At 35.6% G+C, this 25,000-nt stretch overlaps 1 protein-coding gene across 7 annotated transcripts in view; it reads left to right on the forward strand.

The window, feature by feature from the left end:
* LOC125674179 (protein still life, isoforms C/SIF type 2-like) overlaps positions 1-25,000 on the forward strand; it is a 33,195-nt gene that overhangs the window by 2,812 nt on the left and 5,383 nt on the right. For 2 of the 7 annotated variants that reach the window (XM_056159524.1, XM_048911254.2), the window contains exons 2-20: positions 5,016-5,115; positions 6,103-6,297; positions 7,093-7,201; positions 7,369-7,545; positions 8,157-8,254; positions 8,803-8,907; positions 9,324-9,392; positions 9,583-9,644; positions 9,837-9,906; positions 13,073-13,135; positions 14,752-14,856; positions 15,989-16,057; positions 18,464-18,525; positions 18,612-18,675; positions 19,309-19,371; positions 19,645-19,797; positions 22,224-22,402; positions 23,765-23,966; positions 24,197-25,000. The exon at positions 24,197-25,000 is cut by the window's right edge and continues 5,383 nt beyond it. In XM_056159524.1, coding sequence (XP_056015499.1) covers positions 5,035-5,115; positions 6,103-6,297; positions 7,093-7,201; positions 7,369-7,545; positions 8,157-8,254; positions 8,803-8,907; positions 9,324-9,392; positions 9,583-9,644; positions 9,837-9,906; positions 13,073-13,135; positions 14,752-14,856; positions 15,989-16,057; positions 18,464-18,525; positions 18,612-18,675; positions 19,309-19,371; positions 19,645-19,797; positions 22,224-22,402; positions 23,765-23,954 — 1,914 coding nt within the window. In that variant the 5' untranslated portion in view covers positions 5,016-5,034 and the 3' untranslated portion in view covers positions 23,955-23,966; positions 24,197-25,000. Of the gene's footprint in view, positions 1-5,015; positions 5,116-6,102; positions 6,358-7,092; positions 7,202-7,368; positions 7,546-8,156; positions 8,255-8,802; positions 8,908-9,323; positions 9,393-9,582; positions 9,645-9,836; positions 9,907-13,072; positions 13,136-14,751; positions 14,857-15,988; positions 16,058-18,463; positions 18,526-18,611; positions 18,676-19,308; positions 19,372-19,644; positions 19,798-22,223; positions 22,403-23,764 lie in introns of all 7 variants that reach the window. The other 5 variants (XM_056159522.1, XM_056159523.1, XM_048911255.2 and 2 more) reach the window with 3 other exon arrangements.

A 25,000-nucleotide genomic window follows, 5' to 3' on the forward strand; every position in this document is an offset into this window, starting at 1 on the left:
ATTTGATACAATGGAATCATAGGAGATAAAGTTGGTATCATACAATGTATATATGTCTGGTGTATAGAGATACCACACATTATTCCAATGTAGTATTGGGAAAAGGATCCTATACGTTCCTTTGATGAAAATGCCATCTTTTGCGGCTACAACCTATAAATGAGATATATTTCTGTTGTACAAAAATGTAAGGTGCTTTGTGATTTTGTTTTCCAAGTTTCGACAATTCCTGTAACAATTGATAGCTAAAGTGTTTCAAGCAGTTTATAAGGAACTTAATGTTTAGGTTGCAAGTGTGGATTTTCGTGTTTTATTTTTCACTGATCCATATGCATTTGTGTAGACTGTGGGTGCGCGTGTCTATATGGAATGTGATAAATGTAACATCCGTCATGTATATATGCTAATAATTCCAATGCTATTTATTACAATTGTTTTGATTGGACAAAATCAATTCACACCAATAAATCCGAAAACGAGATGTATCCATACGTGCATGAAAACAAATAATGTATTGTACTGATATTTAGCCAGGAAACTAGTCATTCTTTTTGAAAGTTTTAATACAGGGAACTAATTGGAATTATAAGAGTCAAACATTCTTTTTAAAAATATATCGATGTACAAACTCTTGACATTTCACTCAAAAATTTAAGATAAAAGTGCTTTGCACTTTTATTAATTTTGTGAGTAAAATGCGTAGAGTTGACACATTGATACATTCTTCAAAAAGAATGTTTGATTCTACGATAATCACATTTCTGTTTTTCCTTGATAACGCTCAAATATGTTAGTTAACCTTTGCATTACAGCAATAGACAAATCTCCCACTCCCATGTTAGTTAACCTTTGTATTACAGCAATAGACAAATCTCCCACTCCATTGTTAGTTAACCTATGTATTACAGCAATAGGCAAATCTCCCACTCCATTGTTAGTTAACCTATGTATTACAGCAATAGACAAATCTCCCACTCCCATGTTAGTTAACCTATGTATTACAGCAATAGACAAATCTCCCACTCCCATGTTAGTTAACCTATGTATTACAGCAATAGACAAATCTCCCACTCCCATGTTAGTTAACCTATGTATTACAGCAAGAAACAAATCTCCCACTCCCATGTTAGTTAACCTATGTATTACAGCAATAGACAAATCTCCCACTCCATTGTTAGTTAACCTATGTATTACAGCAATAGACAAATCTCCCACTCCATTGTTAGTTAACCTATGTATTACAGCAATAGACAAATCTCCCACTCCATTGTTAGTTAACCTATGTATTACAGCAATAGACAAATCTCCCACTCCATTGTTAGTTAACCTATGTATTACAGAAATAGGCAAATCTCCCACTCCACTGTTAGTTAACCTATGTATTACAGCAATAGACAAATCTCCCACTCCCATGTTAGTTAACCTATGTATTACAGCAATAGACAAATCTCCCACTCCATTGTTAGTTAACCTATGTATTACAGCAATGGACAAATCTCCCACTCCATTGTTAGTTAACCTATGTATTACAGCAATGGACAAATCTCCCACTCCATTGTTAGTTAACCTATGTATTACAGCAATAGACAAATCTCCCACTCCCATGTTAGTTAACCTATGTATTACAGCAATAGACAAATCTCCCACTCCCATGTTAGTTAACCTATGTATTACAGCAATAGACAAATCTCCCACTCCCATGTTAGTTAACCTATGTATTACAGCAATAGACAAATCTCCCACTCCCATGTTAGTTAACCTATGTATTACAGCAATAGACAAATCTCCCACTCCATTGTTAGTTAACCTATGTATTACAGCAATAGACAAATCTCCCACTCCCATGTTAGTTAACCTATGTATTACAGCAATAGACAAATCTCCCACTCCATTGTTAGTTAACCTATGTATTACAGCAATAGACAAATCTCCCACTCCATTGTTAGTTAACCTATGTATTACAGCAATAGACAAATCTCCCACTCCCATGTTAGTTAACCTATGTATTACAGCAATAGACAAATCTCCCACTCCATTGTTAGTTAACCTATGTATTACAGCAATAGACAAATCTCCCACTCCCATGTTAGTTAACCTATGTATTACAGCAATAGACAAATCTCCCACTCCCATGTTAGTTAACCTATTACAGCAATGGACAAATCTCCCACTCCCATGTTAGTTAACCTATTACAGCAATAGGCAAATCTCCCACTCCCATGTTAGTTAACCTATTACAGCAATAGGCAAATCTCCCACTCCCATGTTAGTTAACCTATTACAGCAATAGGCAAATCTCCCACTTCCATGTTAGTTAACCTATGTATTACAGCAATAGGCAAATCTCCCACTCACATGCGAATCAGCAGCCTAACCTGACGTCACTGGTCGGGAACTATGAACGTCAAAATGGAATGTTGTGTGTGTCGATTTTATGTTTTCATTTTGATATACGGAATCGTTGTCTATAGTTTGTAGATAGACCTGGTGATTTATACAGCGACTTCGCTTCACCGTTATGACAATGACCAAGCTTTCCATTGTACATAGTTAACCAACAAACAAAATAGTGTTATACGGGGACTAGTCTTATATAGGGTAATAAGGGAATCATACGTACGTCATACAGAAGCGCGATTTGTATGGAAAGTCATTATAAGCATGTTTTGTTTTTTATCATGTATACGGAGTAATGTCTAGTTTAGTTGTATTTAAGCGATGGAAGCGTGAAGGCATAGCCTGTGTAGGGTCGTCTTACAAGTATCCCATTGTGTGCACATACATTAAAACAAACAAACCAGACATTTCTTCCTTAAATCACACTGTCATGTGTTCTTCCGTATAGCATTGGGGTTCAACACACCACTAAACAAATCATTTTTAGCTCCGGGGCATGTAGATGAAGCATATCTTCTGAATGATCAATTGATCTGCTTGATTGATTGGTTGAATATTTGATTCTATTATAAGTGACAAAGGGCAGGAAATAGATGTCAGACTGAACTCAAGATTCAATACTATTCAATGCGGACTCAAATCTTATTGTAATACATGTACGTTTGTTTTGACTATGTTCTACTTGAAACAAAATCAATACTTTCAATTTTGCTTTCAAATGAGGGAAAAAAGCGATATTTTACTACGCCGATCATTGATCGAAATTGCAGTCCTCTATAATTCAAATTCCGCAGACCTCATTTCAGTAGGCATTGCTATAAATGTGCGCATAAGAAAGGGTAATGTGATTTCATGTGACGCACTACTGCAGAAACTACGCGCACACATATATTGCGCATATCAACGAGTTTGTCTGAATGAGGGCAGGCATTCATCCTAGGGTATATTCCCGTATCTACATTTTCAACTGTTTTCTCTGATATAACACTATTACGAACAATACGCATGCATCACATTGTTCAACAGAGGTCACATCTATGCGTATGAACATTTGTTAAAAGTAGGTTACCGGTACTACTTTTACTAAGGCAATGCACATCTAGCCATCGCTTCCGCTTATTACAGAAGTCTATCAATAGATGAAATCAACATCACAAAATGTATTTGGGATTTTATTTGTATTCCAAGCAGTGGACTTTCATTAATGATGAAACAGTTCAGTAAAACAATGTCTTACTTATGTATGTCTAAAATTTCGTCTGCTGCACTGGTCACCGTATGCAAACGATGGCTAAATTTAGCAGCTTTCATGTTAGACGATGACATTTGACCTTTAGGATTTATGGTCAATATTTGTAAGTTGTCAAAGTGCAATAAGACCTACACACCTCACTGCCTGCGTGCCACAATATCCATGAGTGATGCCGATTTCTAAGCACATCAAATCATGTTTATATCGGAGCATCAAAGCAAGGTGTCGTTGAAAACCTATAACATAAATTTATTGAGTCAACAGAAGCGTTCATTGAGCTCATGTTTGTCAACAATTACAAATCCAAATCAAAACCGCCCCTTACTTCCACATCCTCTGTGGTGTCAGTCAAACCGCCCCTTACTTCCACATCCTCTGTGGTGTCAGTCAAACCGCCCCTTACTTCCACATCCTCTGTGGTGTCAGTCAAACCGCCCCTTACTTCCACATCCTCTGTGGTGTCAGTCAAACCGCCCCTTACTTCCACATCCTCTGTGGTGTCAGTCAAACCGCCCCTTACTTCCACATCATCTGTGGTGTCAGTCCTCTCAGGAGATTCATTTGCATCCTCTCTGTCTTGTCTATAAATTATTTGCCTACATCTGACGACTGCCGCCCTGTTCTTCATGTTCCTCCACCCCAGTCTTGTGTTAACTTCGTAATGTCCACAAAATATCTTTTAAAGTAGGTCTTTAACAGCTGCGTCTTCAACTTTCAAAAGTGAAAGCTCACTTACAAACTGTAACCCCTCCCCCCTTACGCAGTGCGTTTCTATATTTGCTCTCCAAAATTACCAATTTAGACATAAGGGAGAGTTTTCAATTATATACTCCTGAGTTGCTGGATTTGTCTTTGTTGATATACCTGCTTTTCAGTGCAATAAAATTCTGCAATGCTTATAGATCAAAAATGTAAAAATAAGTAATAAGGTATCATTTAGAAACATCTATCGGAATATAAATAAATAGTACGTGATCAAATATTGTAATTTGGTCACGTGCCAACCCGTATTTATATCCCGATAGATATTTTAAAATGATACCTATTTCTTAATTACACATTAATGTACGGAATACATGTTGAAGATGCTTCTATTATGAGGGGAATAAAAGCAATGGCAAAATGGATTAATTTCTCTATTAAAGCCACTCCATGTTTCCAAAGTGTGTATGCCTCCTTAAATACTGTCAATCGTCCTATAATGTTTGACATGTCTGCCTCCTTAAATACAATCAATCCTCTTCAACCGTTTGACATGTTGAATAATATACAACCAGCCAACGAACCTCTACCATTTGGCTTTTGATTGTTGTCTAGCATGCTCGTAATATCCAGAGTATGACCAATGATTATAACTTTTTTGTAGATTATCTAACCACTAAAATATGACAGAGGTTGGATCCACCACCCGCAATCTTAGAAAACTCTTGACGGAGATTCTGGAAACTGAGAGGACCTACGTAAAGGTGTGTTGAAAGAAACAGCAAGCTACACTTTTGTTATATACTGTACCTACAGGTCATCCTGAAAGATGACATCAAATCTTTCCTTTGTCATACAATATTTACCAGGTGATTTCATAAAGAATAATCCATGGCGAAATCTTTATCACACCCCTTATCAACCCGATACTCAATTATTAGCCCGAGGGTTGACATGCATATTGCCCGAGGGTTTACATATATATTGCCCGAGGGTTTACATGTATATTGGCCGAAGGTTTACATATATATTGTCCGAGGGTTTACATGTATATTGCCCGAGAGTTTACATGTATATTGCCCGAGGGTTTACATATATATTGTCCGAGGGTTTACATGTATATTGCCCGAGAGTTTACATGTATATTGAAGTGTGATGTGATACCAATTTTGGCGTGTATCGATTTTATTGTATACTGGAAAATAGTGTACACAATACGAATGTAATTAAATTCATTTTTAATCATTAAGTTTAGAATATATCTTTTTGTTGAATATTGTTTGTCATCATCATATCCGAGAACAATTCAATATATCTGTGGAAGCGGGACAAAATCGGATTGCACTACTAATGAAAACTATAGAGGTGTTCCGGAAAGGTAAAATAAAGGGTAAGATATAGGGTGAAGTTATGTAGAGTGTTTTTGTTCTTATCAGGGAAACAGGAATACTGTGTTATGTAACAAGTCTATGGTAACAATTTATAAATATATCAATTCCGGAAATTTATGACATGGGAAATGTTAAAATGTAAAGATCGTGATTTTTTGATTTTGATTGTCATCAGATTTTTGTGTATAAAGTTGAACGATAAAAAAAAAAACCCTCCTAACTTGCGTTATTTGAGTTTTGTATAAAGTTGGACAAAAAAAAAAAAAAAAAAAAAAACAACCAAAAACCCACCCTAATTTGCGTTATTTGAGTTTGGTATGAAGTTGCACAGAGATTATTTGTATAATTTGACTGTTGCAGAACATTGACATTCTGGCTGTGCGATACTTACGCCCTCTGTCGACGGAAACGTTTCTCACAACGATGGAGATCCAGCAATTATCTGCCAGCTTACAGGAGATATTGAATGTTCAGAGAGACTTTCTACAGAGTTTAGAATCAGTGATGGCAAAACACAGGGATGTGTACACGTCAGAGGACAGCCGTATAGTGAGGGTAATGATACTGCGTGGTGTGTTCTCGAGTTTGCGTCCGCATGGCGTTAAACACATAAACGTGAGAATAACACAAAGTCATTACGGAAGATAAAAGTTTTCTGGAATTAATATTCAACACAACAAATTCAAAGTACATGTGTAACGAAAGCATAGCGTTATTTTCTTCAAAATTAATTTAGATGTAGGTTTTGTCAATAAATATATATCGACAGCAACAAGCGATATTCACTCCGGAGATGATCTCCTTATTTCAAACAATGAAGTGTCATTGTATTGACATAATTTTAAACATTGTGGGAAAATAAATGACGTGCGTAAGCGCCTCGTGCAATTTCCCTTACAATGTTAGTGATTATCACTTCCGGTTATAGTGACGATAAAACACATGTTTTATGTATATTTACATATACAGTAGTTGAACCGTCTGCATCACACGTGTTTAAGTCTGACATATTTCAATTTATCCCCATATTAAGTGAACTTAGAACACTAACTGGAAGAGCAAAAAAAAAAAAAAAAAAAGATGGCCACATCATATTTTGATTGATGGAAAAGTCCGAAGATTTTTATTTTGTGTTGTTCTTGAAGTGAGGGTGAGAAATGAGGAGTGGGGAAGTGAGGGTGGGAAGTATAGATGGGAAGTGAGGGGGTGGGGATGGGAAGGTGGGGAGTGAGGGGGTGGGGATGGGAGGGTAAATAACGCAATCAGAACAGAAACAATTGATGGATCAGTTGATAGTTATAAAATATGTCTGATATAATTTCTCACACTATTTTTTTTCTTCTTATCCAGAGCACAATCTTTGCTGTCGGAGGTGTGTTCTTAATCTATGCTGAGCAGTTCAAGATTTACAGCTCCTTCTGTGCTCTGTATAGCAAGGTTAAGGACATTCTGAATGCAGGTAATAAAACAAAAAGTACAAGACAAAACTAATAATAATACATCAAGGAGCCATAGACTTTAAGATCGACAGTTTTAAATACTGACAATGAATTCATTGAAAAAATAACCATAGAAAGTGACGTTGTGTTTATTCTCATCACTAATATCAGACAACTCATCTTGCAGAAGGAAACGATCAGTTACGTCACTTCCTTGATGACCAGAACGAGACTAAAGAACACTCGCACAGTCTGGAGTCGTTTATCATTCAACCCGTCCAAAGAATTCTCAAATATCCTCTGTTTTTGAAACAGCTGTCTGTCCTCACTGACGAGGGTTCCGATGAACACCACCACATTTGCAGTGAGAATCTCCGAGGATCTTTTAGCATGTCCATTGTCAGTAGTATCAGCTCCCCTGGTTCTAGTTTCAGTTTGGCGATTATCTGTACCATGCCCATTATTTCTACTGATTACTTTGACAAATATTTATAGTTTGTTTTAACATTGATCTTCACTCAAACGAAATCAGCTTGATTCAAGGCCTTTGCTAAATGTGGTTTATGAGCAGTGTTAGATATGACTTTGATGTTTCGCCGTTACAAATTTACGGTCTGTCACAAAAAAAAAAAAAACTGTCACCGCCTCAGGTATCCTATCACGATAGCAGATTCTGAAGTATTGCACATTAATAAACCATTTAGTCGATGTAGCGTCGTATTCAACATATTTTGGACATAATATCGATGTAATCCTTATAATGGATTTACATCATATCGATGTAATCCTTATAATGGATTTACATCATATCGATGTGATCCTTACAATGGATTTGCTCGTGATATCGATGTAATCCTTATAATGGATTTACCCTATATCTCACCTTCAGCTTTGAACGAAAATGTGATTATTGTATATGGGAACATGTTTTTAGTTTACGTTGAAAGAAGGCCATTACATTTCTCCTATTTACAGAAGCTTGTGATGAAATGCAAGGACTCGCAAACCATATTAACGACATGCAGAAATTGAATGCAGAGTTTGGCGCCTCCTTCCGGCAGCTATCCTCGGAGGTGACGATTTTAATTCAATGTCATACACACGTGAGACGAGGAAACAGGACGTCTTCCATAGTATACTGTGATAGAACGCTTCTGGGTTAAACATCGTTATTTGCTAAAGTCCTAGGATCGATGATCCGGGCCATATATTATATTTGTCTGGCTCTAACGTCTGCCACGTGTTTACACAATGGCGACGCCGTTATAGTCAGTACACATACAAGATATACTCAAATATTTCCCTGATTGTTTTGTAAGAGAATAAACCTCGGTACTGAATATAAGTCTTTTATCATCTCCGAATAAACACCAATGCCAAATTTAAGTCTTTTATCATCTCCGAATAAACACCAATACCAAATTTAAGTCTTTTATCATCTCCGAATAAACACCAATACTAACTATAAGTCTTTTATCATCTCCAGAGTTTGACATAATTTAACAAATAAATTTGTGTAGTGTCAAAGATATCAAAGTTCATAGAAATGATCGTAGATACAGAAAAAAATCAGTCCATCTACAAACAAATGTTGATAATTCTGACTGGTTAATTTTTGCAGGATCCCAGTATTCGAGACTTTTACTCAGAAAGACCCCACAGGAGTCACGCTGCTAACAACATCCCGGTTATCAAATCCGGCTTCTGTACCAAAGAGGGCGCTAAGGTATATATGATTATTTCACGTAAAATCGGAAGCCATTGCATGTATTCAAAGATCATGACGGAAATAAGAAAAACAAAACGATTTTTTGAAAAGTGTCTAAGTCTGAGCAAGTCCACATTCGTGCAATGAAAAAACTGTCTTGATTGTGGATACCAAAACAGGAAACTTTGTCATGATTGTGAATACTAAAAAATAAAACTTTGTCATGATTGTGAATACTAAAAAATAAACCTTTGTCATGATTGTGGATACTTTGTCATGATTGTGGATTCCAAAACATAAAACTTTGTCATGATTGTGGATACTAAAAAATAAAACTTTGTCATGATTGTGGATACTAAAACATAACACTTAAAATGCCTTTGATTGTACAACATATATACTTGTTGGTGTATAACATTGCCACTCTATTTCAGATGAAAAGTTGGAAGAGAAGATTTTTTGTCTTGAATGAATATGGATTGTTTTACTATGTCTCCAATGAGGTATGTCTTAATATCTCTCTTATTGGAAAATCTAGATGAAAATATTGAGGAGCGTGTCGTGTGGATTTAATCATATAGATACAAAGTACACTATTTCTCTATATGTTTTTTCTTCGTTTTTTTTTTTTTTTTACAAATTAGATATTAGTCATAGAATGTTTAATGAACCTCTCGCTTTCTTGATTTCTAGTCGACAGAGCCTTTGAATCACATTCCACGAAATGAAATGCAGCATGTGAGAGCAAGCACTGTGTATGTAGTGTAAACAGGCTGTTATTCTATCCCACCAATGAAACATTGAAATCATCTGTTATTCTATACCACCAATGAAACATTGAATTCATCTGTAATTCTATCCCACCAACGAAACATTGGATTCATCTAAATACGTTGCAACATTCATTTAGCTTCTTTTCCTTTAACCCATGTTTTTATCTGTTTTAGAAATAAACGCACTGGCGGTCTTTTCGGCATGTTTGAGTTACACACAGAAAACCGAACTTACTTCATTGAGGTAACATGCTACTTATACTTACTCCTCCTAGGCACCTGATCCCATCTCTGGTATATACAGGGGTCCGTGTTTGCCCTCCTCGTATTGCTTATAGGAATTATCAGATTGATCTCATTATTCTTTAGTTATAGTCACCTTATACTACTATTGGATCATTAAAATTCGTGGGGAAGTGGGTTCGTAGATTGCCACGAGTTTACAGTTTGGTTGGAATGGAATTTCTGCACATAGAAACACCAAAAGTAGATATCAAAGGCAAACTAACAATTAAACTTAATGACAAACGGAATAATTTCAGCTTCGCCATCGTCAACTTCCCATACTTATGTAGCAATATTCGACTATCACCTGCATCATCGTCGGAAAACCACGGTTGGTTACGCTTCGCTCCTCTCTCCATCACCCGTGGGTCCATGCATTTCTACTCACTCGTTCTCATGAATAAATATTTTAAAATATCGTCCAATCAAAGTAATCGTTATAGTAATGGAACTCTTCTGTTTTTAAAGGTATCATCAACTTAACTTTGCTATCACAAGAATTGTATACCGAAATTGGGCTGAAAGCGTCTTGTTGATAGGACAAATTCGCTCAGGGTATACGATGAGCGCCCAATCAGATTACCTCATTAATTATTCATGAGAACGAGCGAGTAGGAATGAATGGACCCACGGGTGATGAAGAGAGGAACGAAGCGTAACCAACCGTGGGTTTCCGACGATGCACCTGCATATGGCGTTTATGTCTCTAAACTGATTCAATACACAGGAGCTTGACCAGTTTTAAATCGAGGCAGGATACTGACAAACAAGTTGATGTTACAGGGGTTTCAACAGTCTCGTTTAAAGTAATAATTTCGCAAATCATATGGTCCTTATAAGGATCTAGTTTGCCACTACAACCTGTCATTGGGTTAAATGCAATCTGACGTGTTTCATACGAAATGTTAGGCCGTTCTTTACACGCTGATGTTGACTACGGATAACTCCGTTTACCTGATCAAGTTATAGGGCTTATGGTATATGTCACCGGTGGACAGTGGTTGCTTACTCCTCCTAGGCACCTGACCACACCATCTCTGGTGTGTCCAGGAGCCCGTGTTTGCTGAACTTTGTATTTTGTATTACTTATAGAAATTATGAGATTGATCACTGTACGTTATCTTCATCTTTCCATGAAATTAATCTAGCATATTTCCTTGCAGTTTTAAATTCACGGGATAGGGCTTTTCACGAAATACACGAAACTTGACCCCCCTCCCCTCCCCGAAATCCATTGATTCCACTTGATGGTTAATTTCTTATTTTTCTACGTTTAAATGCAACGACGGTACCATTCGACGTCTTTTAATCAATACACTTCTGAAGGCATTTTGAAGCGAGTTAATGATCAATTTTTATCTCATACATGTGGTGTATATTGCGAGTGAGATTAAGCATAGCTTTATCACACACCCGTTTGATAAAGCACCATTGGTACGAACTACTTTTGACACTATTCCCGCTTCGATGACATATCTTCCGTGTTTATGCATATTGATGCATGAAATAAAGCGTATAACTTGATATTCTGTATTTATTTAGAATTTCTTATATAGCAAAATTAAAATGATATTGCCCCCACTGACATTTAATGAAGGTTTCCGGCCATAAAAATGTCATCTCCATCAATAACTATACTCAAAAATTATGATAACAAAACAAAGAGATGTCCACACTATTATCATCAACAAGGAATCAACCGCCTACTGGACAGGCCTAATCAAAAGTACCTCGACATGCTTTGGTACCAAGCATTTACAAGCAGTCTCTTTTCTCTGGAGCCATATTAAATGTAATAATCCTCAACAGCTTTACTTGCTAAAGTGCCTCAGGATTTCCTCTCGCCCTCCGATCCAAAGAAACCACGTGGATAAAATCAAAACACAGAGACACTTTTACTTTTCTTTTCTTTGTAAACTGTTGAGCATTCTAATAACGCTGCATTAAAATATTAAAAATAGGGTGGGGTCATATTATTTTCATTGATCGTTCCTACACATGTTTATTTAAAAAAGACGGCAACATCAAACTTTTATCAGAAGGTCAGGCCTACGTCAAAAAGTAAATACTCGGTCAATAGTTGTTATTTTGTTGGAATGGCAAAATCATTATTAATCATAAACTATAATCCCTTCTAAAACAATTTTCGTCCATGGTTTCTTTCATAAAAATGCCCTTTGTAATATACATGGATCGATTATAAGCGCACTGTTTTTTGCCTGCGTAAGAGAGATTAACAAGTAAGACGTCTGAGCCACGGATTCAAAACAAATTGAATCAGCTGTTTCTATCATACCGGGGATCATCTCAACATTATGTGAAGAGAAGACGTATGAGATAAATAGAACATCGGATTTATAATTGTGTATTTTGATATTTTGGTTTATCCAACTCGTTGGTATGGTGTATTTATTCGCTTGGCAAGCCTCGCAAAAAATACACCATATTAACTCGTTGGATAAACCAAATATCAAAACACGCAATATAGATATCCTCTGTGTATCAGATTACTGGAGGTATGATTAGGAGAGCGAATTCTGATGCTGTTTAAGACTATTTTGTATATAGAACTATCATTCTTGTTTTTAAAGTTTTACATGATCTAACCCCCGATTATTTAAATGTTTTTCAGTATATTCATGAAATTAGCAGTAGATCTACCAGATTAAGTCAAAGTAATTCATTATATATCCAGAGAACAAAGACACAATCTTTTAGAAGATCTTTTACAATTTACGGTTCACATTTATGGAATAATATACTAGAATTTTTAAAATATTACCCAACATTGGAAACTTTTAAATCCGCATATATTAGAAAAAAATTGCATTCGGAAAATTAAAACCATATAGATTTGTTTCTGATTATTTTCAGTTTTATTTTTTATTTATTTATTTATTTTCATTTTTATTTTCAGTTTTAAATATGTAGATAGCGTACATGTATGTATACAACATACCTTCATATACTATTTTATATTATATCTGTACAATTCTGATGTCTGTATATATATTTTCAGGACCACAATGTAAACTAGTTTTTAAACTAATTGTGCTATCCTGTTTAAATAAAGGACAGTATTATTATTATCATGATTAAATCAATGTTTACTTGTTTGATTACAGTCCGACACGCCGGATGAAGTACATCTCTGGATACAGTCCATAAAATTGATATTGCCTCAAAAGGTAAGACAAGAAAGGGGGTATCCGTTAGTGAAATATATTATGGTGCTTCACCTTGCTTGCGTAAGTGAACACAACCTAATCATAAGTACATTTTATAAGCCAAAAAATGCTGAAATGGGTATAAACTCATTTGTGTATGCATGGGTGTTTCAGACATGGAGGACTAGTTTTACACATGCTATCAATCTGATAAAATAGCGCTTGGGGTGTCTTGTTCTATCAAGTACCTGTTCTATATGACAGAAAATTCGGTGTAAGATGACCATGGGCAACATTTACATTTAAAGGTTTAATGTCTGTGCCTTTGATACCTTTATGGATTTTAATGATAGCCATTTGAACATGAATATGCGTATGAATATAGATAGATATAGCACGCTTACTTTGATGCCTGGGAATTTCGACAGAAACGAAAAAAGTAAATATCATAAATAAATTTCATTTTCGAAAATATATGATAGTATGAACTGGAACACTTCACACCAGGGTACTGTTCATGGACTACTGACGTTCTTTATACAGTGTACACGCCGGGGTACTGTTCACGGACTACTAACGTGCTTTATGGAGAATATACCCCGGGGTACTGTTCATGAACTATTAACGTGCTTTATACAGTGTACACGCAGGGGTACTGTTCTTGACCTACTAACATGCTTTATACAGTGTACACGCCGGGTTATTGTTTATGGATTACTAACATGATTTATGGAGTATAAACGCCGGGGGTGTTGTTCATGAACTATTAACGTGCATTATGCAGTATAACGCCGGGGTTCTGTTCACAGACAACTAACGTGCTTTATACAGTGTACACGCCGGGGTACTGTACATGAATTACTAACGTGCTTGATACGCTGTACACGCCTGGTTACTGTTCATGAACTATTAACGTGCTTTATGGAGTGTACACGCCTGGTTACTGTTCATGAACTATTAACGTGCTTTATGGAGTGTACACGCCGGGGTACTGTTCATGAACTATTAACGTGCTTTATGGAGTGTACACGCCGGGGTACTGTTCATGAACTATTAACGTGCTTTATGGAGTGTACACGCCGGGGTACTGTTCATGAACTATTAATGTGCTTTATGGAGTGTACACGCCGGGGTACTGTTCATGAACTATTAACGTGGTTTATACAGTGTACACGCCGGGGTACTGTTCATGAACTATTAACGTGGTTTATACAGTGTACATGCAGGGGTACTGTTCATGAACTATTAACGTGGTTTATACAGTGTACATGCAGGGGTACTGTTCATGAACTATTAACGTGGTTTATACAGTGTACACGCCGGGGTACTATTCATGAACTATTAACGTGCTTTATGGAGTGTACACGCCGGGATACTGTTCATGAACTATTAACGTGGTTTATACAGTGTACACGCCGGGGTACTGTTCATGAACTATTAACGTGGTTTATACAGTGTACACGCCGGGGTACTGTTCATGAACTATTAACGTGGTTTATACAGTGTACACGCCGGGGTACTGTTCACGAATTCCTAACGTGCTTTATTCAGTAAGCCGGCGTAAAAAAAAGTTGCAGTTTATGCCATTATGTATTTTTTGCAAAATGAAATTTTAAGTGATTTCATTTTCTCTACAGCGAAGACAGACGACCATGTTGAATCAACGAGACAGTATATTTTATACGCCCGCTGGTTATCTAAGTACTATCAAATCAGGATACTGCACCAAACAGGGAGGAAAGGTATCCTTACGTCCCGCCATTTTCTGTACATCTCATCTTTACCATTTAATGTTCTTTGCATAGTAATAATAATAATGATACAATGATATATCTCTTTCCCTTGTCCATTTAGATAAGTAGTGCTTTATTTCAGAACAGAGACACACACATTAAATAAATTATGAAAAGCAATATATCGCGGTAATTATCACAATACAGTTTAAGTATATCAAAGTCAGAATAAACCCCTCAAACCCAGTAGAAATTAATCCCAAGCAGTTAAATAACTTGCCAATTTGCAATCATTTACTAGGAATATTTTGATAAAAAGTTACTGACTTACAATAGATAGTAATCAAAGTTGAAAAAAGTGCCCGATTCCTTGTTTACTGCCGAGCCGAATTAACGTCTAGAAATATACATGTACACTGTCATAAATCGACCGTTATTTCCAATCCAATCCGCAGATGTCAAAGTTAGAATATAATGATGCCAAGTGATTGTAGAGTGCTTATTATCACGGTTATTACAGCCCCTCTCTATATGAGAATTACATTCTGGATAATTCTCTTTTAAAACATACACTGATAGGATGAAACACGTGTTACGTCATTTTTCTTTTTACTCTGAAAATATCGTTCTAAAAATAGAATGTTTATACTATTTTCTTGGTCACAAGTGTCAATTAAGTACAATGTATTACACCACAACCATGATACGCTTCTGTCGTGTAGTTACACCACAACCATGATACGCTTCTGTCGTATAGTTACACCACAACCATGATACGCTTCTTCGTATAGTTACACCACAACCATGATACGCTTCTGTCGTATAGTTACACCACAACCATGATACGCTTCTTCGTATAGTTACACCACAACCATGATACGTTTCTGTCGTATAGTTACACCACAACCATGATACGCTTCTGTCGTATAGTTACACCACAACCATGATACGCTTCTTCGTATAGTTACACCACAACCATGATACGCTTCTGTCGTATAGTTACACCACAACCATGATACGCTTCTGTCGTATAGTTACACTCCTACTGATTGTCCCAATATGTCAAGGGTTTGTGAGGTTAGTAGGATATCGCCTCTTAGTTAACGAAAGTGCTATTTGTATTGAGTGTTATTTTCTATAGTGGAAAAGCTGGTTATCTCGATATTTTGTGGTGAATGAGGATGGAATAACGTACTTTACGTCTGAGCAGGTAAGATCTCCCACATACAATTACTATGATAGTATGACGTACAGAAGAAATTAATACAATTACTATGATAGTATGACGTACAGAAGAAATTAATACAATTACTATGATAGTATGACGTACAGAAGAAATTAATACAATTACTATGATAGTATGACGTACAGAAGAAATTAATACAATTACTATGATAGTATGACGTACAGAAGAAATTAATACAATTACTACGATAGTATGACGTACAAAAGAAATTAATACAATTACTACGATAGTATGACGTACAAAAGAAATTAATACAATTACTATGATAGTATGACGTACAAAAGAAATTAATACAATTACTACGATAGTATGACGTACAGAAGAAATTAATACAATTACTACGATAGTATGACGTACAGAAGAAATTAATACAATTACTACGATAGTATGACGTACAGAAGAAATTAATACAATTACTATGATAGTATGACGGACACAGGACATTAATACAATTACTATGATAGTATGACGGACACAGGACATTAATACAATTACTATGATAGTATGACGTACAGAAGAAATTAATACAATTACTACGATAGTATGACGTACAGAAGAAATTAATACAATTACTACGATAGTATGACGTACAGAAGAAATTAATACAATTACTATGATAGTATGACGGACACAGGACATTAATACAATTACTATGATAGTATGACGTACAGAAGAAATTAATACAATTACTACGATAGTATGACGTACAAAAGAAATTAACACAATTACTACGACAGTATGACGTACAAAAGAAATTAACACAATTACTACGACAGTATGACGTACAAAAGAAATTAATACAATTACTATGATAGTATGACTGACACAGGAAATTAATACAATTACCATGATAGTATGACGTACAGAAGAAATTAATACAATTACTACGACAGTATGACTGACACAGGAAATTAATACAATTACTATGATAGTATGACGTACAGAAGAAATTAACACAATTACTACGATAGTATGACGGACACAGGACATTAATACAATTACTACGATAGTATGACGTACAAAAGAAATTAACACAATTACTACGATAGTATGACGTACAAAAGAAATTAACACAATTACTATGATAGTATGACGTACAAAAGAAATTAACACAATTACTACGATAGTATGACGTACAAAAGAAATTAACACAATTACTATGATAGTATGACGTACAGAAGAAATTAATACAATTACTATGATAGTATGACGTAGAGAAGAAATTAATACAATTACTATGATAGTATGACTGACACAGGAAATTAATACAATTACTATGATAGTATGACTGACACAGGAAATTAATACAATTACTATGATAGTATGACTGACACAGGAAATTAATACAATTACTATGATAGTATGACTGACACAGGAAATTAATACAATTACTATGATAGTATGACGTACAGAAGAAATTAATACAATTACTACGATAGTATGACGTACAGAAGAAATTAATACAATTACTACGTTAGTATGACGTACAAAAGAAATTAATACAATTACTATGATAGTATGACGTACAGAAGAAATTAATACAATTACTACGTTAGTATGACGTACAAAAGAAATTAATACAATTACTATGATAGTATGACGTACAGAAGAAATTAATACAATTACTATGATAGTATGACGGACACAGGAAATTAATACAATTACTATGATAGTATGACGGACACAGGAAATTAATACAATTACTATGATAGTATGACGTACAGAAGAAATTAATACAATTACTATGATAGTATGACGGACACAGGAAATTAATACAATTACTATGATAGTATGACAGACAAAAGAAATTAATACAATTACCATGATAGTATGACTGACACAGGAAATTAATACAATTACTATGATAGTATGACTGACACAGGAAATTAATACAATTACTATGATAGTATGACGTACAAAAGAAATTAATACAATTACTATGATAGTATGACTGACACAGGAAATTAATACAATTACCATGATAGTATGACGTACAAAAGAAATTAACACAATTACTATGATAGTATGACGTACAAAAGAAATTAATACAATTACTATGATAGTATGACTGACACAGGAAATTAATACAATTACCATGATAGTATGACGTACAAAAGAAATTAATACAATTACTATGATAGTATGACGTACAAAAGAAATTAATACAATTACTATAATAGTATGACGTACAAAAGAAATTAATACAATTACTATGATAGTATGACTGACACAGGAAATTAATACAATTACTATGATAGTATGAATTAACAACTTAGATGTGAATATGCAACTCTGAGACTTAGCAATTAAAGTTACTGAAAAAAATTCTATATCATTCTGTTTATTCATTGTCCTACATCCCATTTTCAGTCAGTTGAGGCGTTGAAAGTGATTCCGAAGCGAGATGTCCGCGGAGTTCAGGAAATTTCCGGGTAAACTTCTGTACATACCATTTATCTGTTTTACGTCATGATACACCACACAAAACTCGGATATCTTTCTTTTTCTCTTACAATAGGTCACAGTTCGGTCGAGAAAATGTGTTTGAAATCCATACGTGTTGTAGAACGTTTTACATTCAGGTATGTTTTTTTAAATGACAAATTGAATTGATGAAGTTTCTATCAACCAAATCGTTCCCCAAGATCTGAAAATGCACTGACATTAGTTAGACCTAGATGTCGAACCTCCACATATGGAAACAAGCGCTTGGATGTGGCAGCCGCTACACTCTGGAACCATCTGCCTAATACCCTCCGCTGTTGTCAGAATTTGAACGCTTTCAAACAACATTTACGAACACATCTTTTTAGACTTGCATATTATTATTATAGGTGTTTAAATCGTTCTGGTGTCTTTACTATCAGTTTCAACATGGCTTTTTCAATTGTATAATTGTATATTTGTAACAACTATTGTATTTTATATCAAATGATTGTACGGCGTGGAACTTTCTTAGTGCACAGCATATTTTAAATTTTTAGCAATTTTACTTCACATTATTGATGTTTTGCTAGCATTATTTTGATTTTATCTCTCTTAATGCTATTGTAATTTTCTTTTACTACTTTTATAACATGCTGTGTCATTGTTATTGTGTGCAGTGATTTAGAGTGGTTATTTACAATCATATAGGCGCTATATAAATAAATATTATTATCATAATTATTTTATCTATGATGTGTAAGTAACAATGACTCTCTTCGTTCTCCCAGTGCGAGTCCCACGAAGACCTCTGTGAATGGGTGTCCGCCATAAGACGCATTCTACCTCATCCCGTGAGTACAATTAATTAACGAGGCGTGAGTACAATTAATTAATACGTATACATATAGTATATCTTTATTTTAATTAAATTTCGTTGAAACTTACCTCTTTTCTAAATTATGTCTATCATATGTGGAAAAAAAGAATATATAACAAGGAGTAGTTTACCATTATAAGTTTTCTATCTCTATCCACCGCAATGCATCACCAGATAGTCGGTATATGTGTCTCTGTTATAATCACTCCTTGCTCGTAGTATTTATCTAATACGTGATATATTCCAGAAAATACAGCTGAACGTTGGAGAGTTGATCACCCACGGCGCTGTCGAATGGTGCAATATCACAGAAATTATTGGCAGAAATACGCATGCGAGTGGTGTCATCTCCTCGCTGTTCGTTTTCCGGTCAGGTCTCGTGATAATCTGCAGACATAAGGCAAGAAAATAATGTTCTTCTTCATATCATACCAGCTTATGAATAATGAAGAAAAACAGATATTCAGTTTTTAAAGAGATAATCACACTACCAGGCAACTACCAGGTAACAAATAATGCAATGTTTAATCTGACCAGGTAACAAATGATGCAATGTTTAATCTGCCAGGTAACAAATAATGCAATATTTAATCTGCCAGGTAACAAATGATGCAATGTTTAATCTGACCAGGTAACAAATAATGCAATGTTTAATCTGCCAGGTAACAAATAATGCAATGTTTAATCTGACCAGGTAACAAATAATGCAATGTTTAATCTGCTCACAATCTTCAGAGGAAGAAAAAACATTGTTAATTTTTGTATCCACACTCAATCTATCTATTGTTCACATTTCTGCCCTGCACACATTTAACATAGTGTTTCATGAAAGGTGAAGATAACGAACAAGTGATCAAAATAGAGCAATGTAAAATAGAGAGTTGGGCAAACACGGACCCCTGGACACACATGGGATCAGGTGTCTAAGAGGAGTAAGATAATCTTCTGTCGACCAGTCACACCCGCCATATATAATAATGAATTCAAACAAAATTTGAATTAACATAATGAAGTATAAAATAATAAATTACCGAACTGCTTCACACATCTAAGGACAGTGTCATTTTCACAAACAGTGGATTATGTTAGGTGAATACATATACAATTATAATCAATATCAGTATAGGAAGTTAGTAAATACAGTTTGCAAGCCTAGTACACGCAGAATGTAATTATTCTGAATGTTGTATGTCTGAATCAGCTAGGTTAGAATAATCATATCAACGAAAATAATTGTACTTTAAAAAAAAATTAAGAATCATCATGTGTTGAATTGATTACAGGGGGTACCTAGGGAAAATGCCTGTTAACAGTCTGGTATCAAATTATCGTAACAAACCATTGGTCTCCTACACACACACACAACCGCCATATTTTATCATAATAGCCCATTTGGGTTTTGCATCAAAATATCTTGAACATGCATACCCTCATATCGGCGATTCTGTAGATTTCTAGATAGAGGTGAGGAATGCACGTAATTTGTCGAGAAGCTCCTCTCGCAAAATAAAATTACTCTCTCTTATATCCATACATGTATTGGTAAATTACATATAAAAACCTATGATCAAGATGTCCAGTGGGTATCTGGCTTAAAATAGGTCCTTAGTACGCCATGCCTGTCTTAAGAGGCGACTAAATGGGATGATCTCTCACATGAGACCACAAAAACCGAGGACTCATGCCACAGCAGGTGTGGCACGATAAAGATACCCCCCCCCCCCTTTGCTTAAAGGCCTTAAGCGACGAACATAAACCTCGATTTTCCAGCCCTTCACCATGATGTCTGCATATAAGTGAAACATTCTTGCGTTGGGAGTTAAATGATATACAATCATTCAATACAATCTTGATCCAGATACCACGCGGGAATTCATGTTTTCACGATTTGATGCCTATGAGTCATTTTGAAATATTAAGTAAAAATAAAGAATCCGAAGTATCAATTTGTACAAAATATTCTGTGTAAACTTTGTAAACTTTGAATACCGTCAAATTTTTCAAGCAAGTTCAATCTTACAATTAAATCAAGCTCACAATAAAATACAAATCTATATGGCTGGTTTTGCACGACCACCTTTTCATTGACATTTCTTTGGGATGGTGTTCTTTGCTTGTATTCTTTCTGGCTACTCTACCAACTGGAAAACATACAATGTATTTGCCTCTAAAGTTTTATGTACATATAACATTTAGTCACGTATTCTAATAAAATGTGCATGTACTAGTGAACACATCTAACAATTCCCAGGGCGTACAGCTCACATACAATAGTACTTTAGTCGCTTTTGCTTGCTTCCCTCTATTCGGCTGGGGCATACTGATACTGGTATAACTACGTGATAGTAACAGCTACACAGATACTTCCATGTTGTTCCGAACTCCGTGCGTCAGATTAACAACCGGAAGTTCGTAATTGGTGTTTAAAATGAAAACCCGGACGCGTGAAAGAACGGTCCAGTGTTAAGTGTAGAATTGTCTGTGTGTATACGCTTGATTGAAGTGAACAAATAACTCCGAGGACTTTTTGACTCGTGGGAAAATTATGTTTATAGTATTGGGTTGGCTCTACTGCACTTTATTGATCAATAACATTAGTTTTATTTGATGCATGTTTATTAAATCATTACATTAATCAAGATTTAATAATTCAGACGAGTATGACCGGTCGATAGGGGATATTTACTCCTTCTAGGCACCTGACTCCACCTCTGGTATATCCAGGGGCCGTGTTTGCCCAACTCTCTGTTTTGTATTGCTTATAGGAGTTATATGATTGATCACTCCTCGTTATTTTCACCTTTTATGCTCTTCTCATCACTGTAGAATTCAGACGAAGAAAAAGCTGGTGACCGTGGAGAACTAGATATCTTCCGCTCCCTGGTTCCCGCAGGAGATATCAGTTTGGATGTCAGCACAGAGGACAGCGATTTCCGTTATCCGTGGAGCATAACACAACCTTCCATCGATTGTTTACCAAAGCGTACATATAAATTCTGTAACAGGTTTGTTATCAGTAATCTTTGTTGAAGATATTAATATTAAATCAACCCATTATTCCGATATTTTATGAAGATCCACCAATCACTAATGAGGCATTCCATAGAATGTCAATCTCTGTATCTCTGCATCTCTCTCTCTCTCTCTCTCTCTCTCTCTGTGTGTGTGTGTGTGTGTGTGTTCAACATTGCAACACGATGAGGACATGTTACTACTTCGTGCATGTAACAATTTTTTTGGTCAATGTATCATCCAGGGCGGTGCATGGGAAAGCGATACTTCCCTTTACAGAACCTTTTCCTGAAAATTTTGAATGCGATATAAACTCTCACCACATAACATCACTAAATATATAGACAACTGTCACGCATTATAGACATAATTGTTTTTGTTTTACATTTTTATTGGGATTCTGTTGACATACGATTTTGCTATTTTTATCAGTTTAGGAAACATATCAATTCAGGGTAACTTAAAGAAACTGATAAGGGAGGAAAAACACTTATAGGGGGAGAACAATTTTCCTGAAAAAAACCCCAACACATTTCAATATCGTTATTTTGTGTTCTTTTTCTTTTTATTTAAAGCTTGATGAAAAGAATTTTAACACGCAAATTTATCATTTGTGATGCTGGAATTAACCTTTTAAATTAACTTAAGCAATCTAAAGAACAATTTTCAGTAGGATTTGTAGGGACACCCTTCCCCCGGGGTGGAAACAAAATTAACAGCAATTTTGGACCATGTTTGTTGACAACTCTCACTTCCTCAAGTTACTGTACACGACTAGTTTTTACCATAAATCAAATATTACCTGATCAGGATATATGGATCAGGGTGGATGTGACCGGTCGACAGGGGATGCTTACTCCTCCTAGACAACTGATCCCACCTCTGGTGTGTCCAGGGGTTCGTGTTTGCCCAACTATCTATTTTATATTGCTTATGGATTTATCAGATTGATCACTGTTTGTTATCTTCACCTTTCATACTGTCACCGAATGCTGAGGTTCCTTTTTGTCGAATTCACACTTTTACATGTTTTTAGTTCGCCCTTTCAACGGTGTTTAGGCTTCAAGGGTCACTCGGATGACATTTAGCTAAAACGTACTAAATACATTGTGATAATGAAAAACACTTTGTTCCATTTTTTGGGTCAAACGTCATAAAGTAGAACCACTATGGATGAGCTTTTCGTGAGGCTTTTTGGCAAAGATTAAATCCTAATCTCACCCGATATATATCCAAAAGTGAATGCGCTTCCACTGAGCCTTCAACTAAAAGTTGCATTTGTAGTTTGCAGTATATACTAAAATACATTCCGGATATATTGACTTCCCTTTGTTCCTTTTTTTTCATTTAAACAGTTCTATTGAGACCCGATCCAGATTTGTCACCGCCATTCGGGAAATAGCACATCACCGTATTCCTTCCGCAAGAAAAGAAAAGAATCGAGGTCCAAAAATCGGAGAAGCTCTGCTCAGGAACACCATTAAACGCCTGGGGACCGTGCGAAACAAAGACAAAGGAGACAACTCGATTGCAGAATCAGATTAAATAAAACTCACAGTAGGCCATACTACTCGCATTGCTTTCGAAATCGGGAGATAGATCGATAGAATCTTTTTACGATTGTTTACTTGTTTTATCACCACAACTGGGGTATTTTCTTAGCAAATGTCTCAGAAAAACACAATACACATTGTCATTTGTCCAAATAATCATGATCAGATGCTGAGTGAGTGTTTTGGGATATGGAAGTCAGTCGTAAACATTGATCAAGCTGCGATATGTTTTAGGTCAAACATCGGATTCCTTCCAGCGACAAAATCCACCCCGATCGTAGTTAACCTCATTAACTCTATGAGTGGGGAAGCAAGGATGATTTCATTATTCATTACAACATTACCAAATAATGCAGAGTTGCTAAAACTTATAGGTAAGTGTTGAACGTGTACACAGTGTAATACTAAAGAGTTCATTTTGGATTCTGGATGAAAGTGAGAAAAGACGACAGTTTGATGTGACAATGACGGATAAACATAGTGGGCCTAAGAGGTGTGTTTCGTCGTCCCCAGCAGACAGGAGTAACCAAAATTATGTGTGACTTTTACCTGAATGTCACCGAGAAGCGATAAAAGACAGGTGTGGTATTTACCTGAAACTCAAAAAGAAGCAAACAAAGACAAGTATAACATTTACCGGAAGGTCGCTAAGAAGCAAACAGAGACAGGTGTGGTATTTACCTGAACGTTAATGTGTATACTTGACAGATTGTTATATTGTGGGTGTCATTACATTTTCATTGTTTGTATCTATTATTTGATGTGAATTAATGTACAACTTCATTCCATTTTCCCCACATCATATTATATGAACTAGATGAAATTCAGCTCAAGCGCGAGAAATCACAAATAATATTGCATGGAGGATGAATGAAAGGTGAAGATAACGAACAGTGATCAATCTCATGCCTCTTATAAGCAATACAAAACAGATAGTTGGGCAAACACGGACCCCTGGATTGATTGATTGTACCTTGTTAAAGACCCAATTTTATGTTAACACCCCCAAATTATAAGCCGCCTGTCAATCAAACATTT

This window comes from Ostrea edulis, chromosome 3 (genome assembly GCF_947568905.1).
Source record: "Ostrea edulis chromosome 3, xbOstEdul1.1, whole genome shotgun sequence".
NCBI lineage: Eukaryota > Metazoa > Mollusca > Bivalvia > Ostreida > Ostreidae > Ostrea > Ostrea edulis.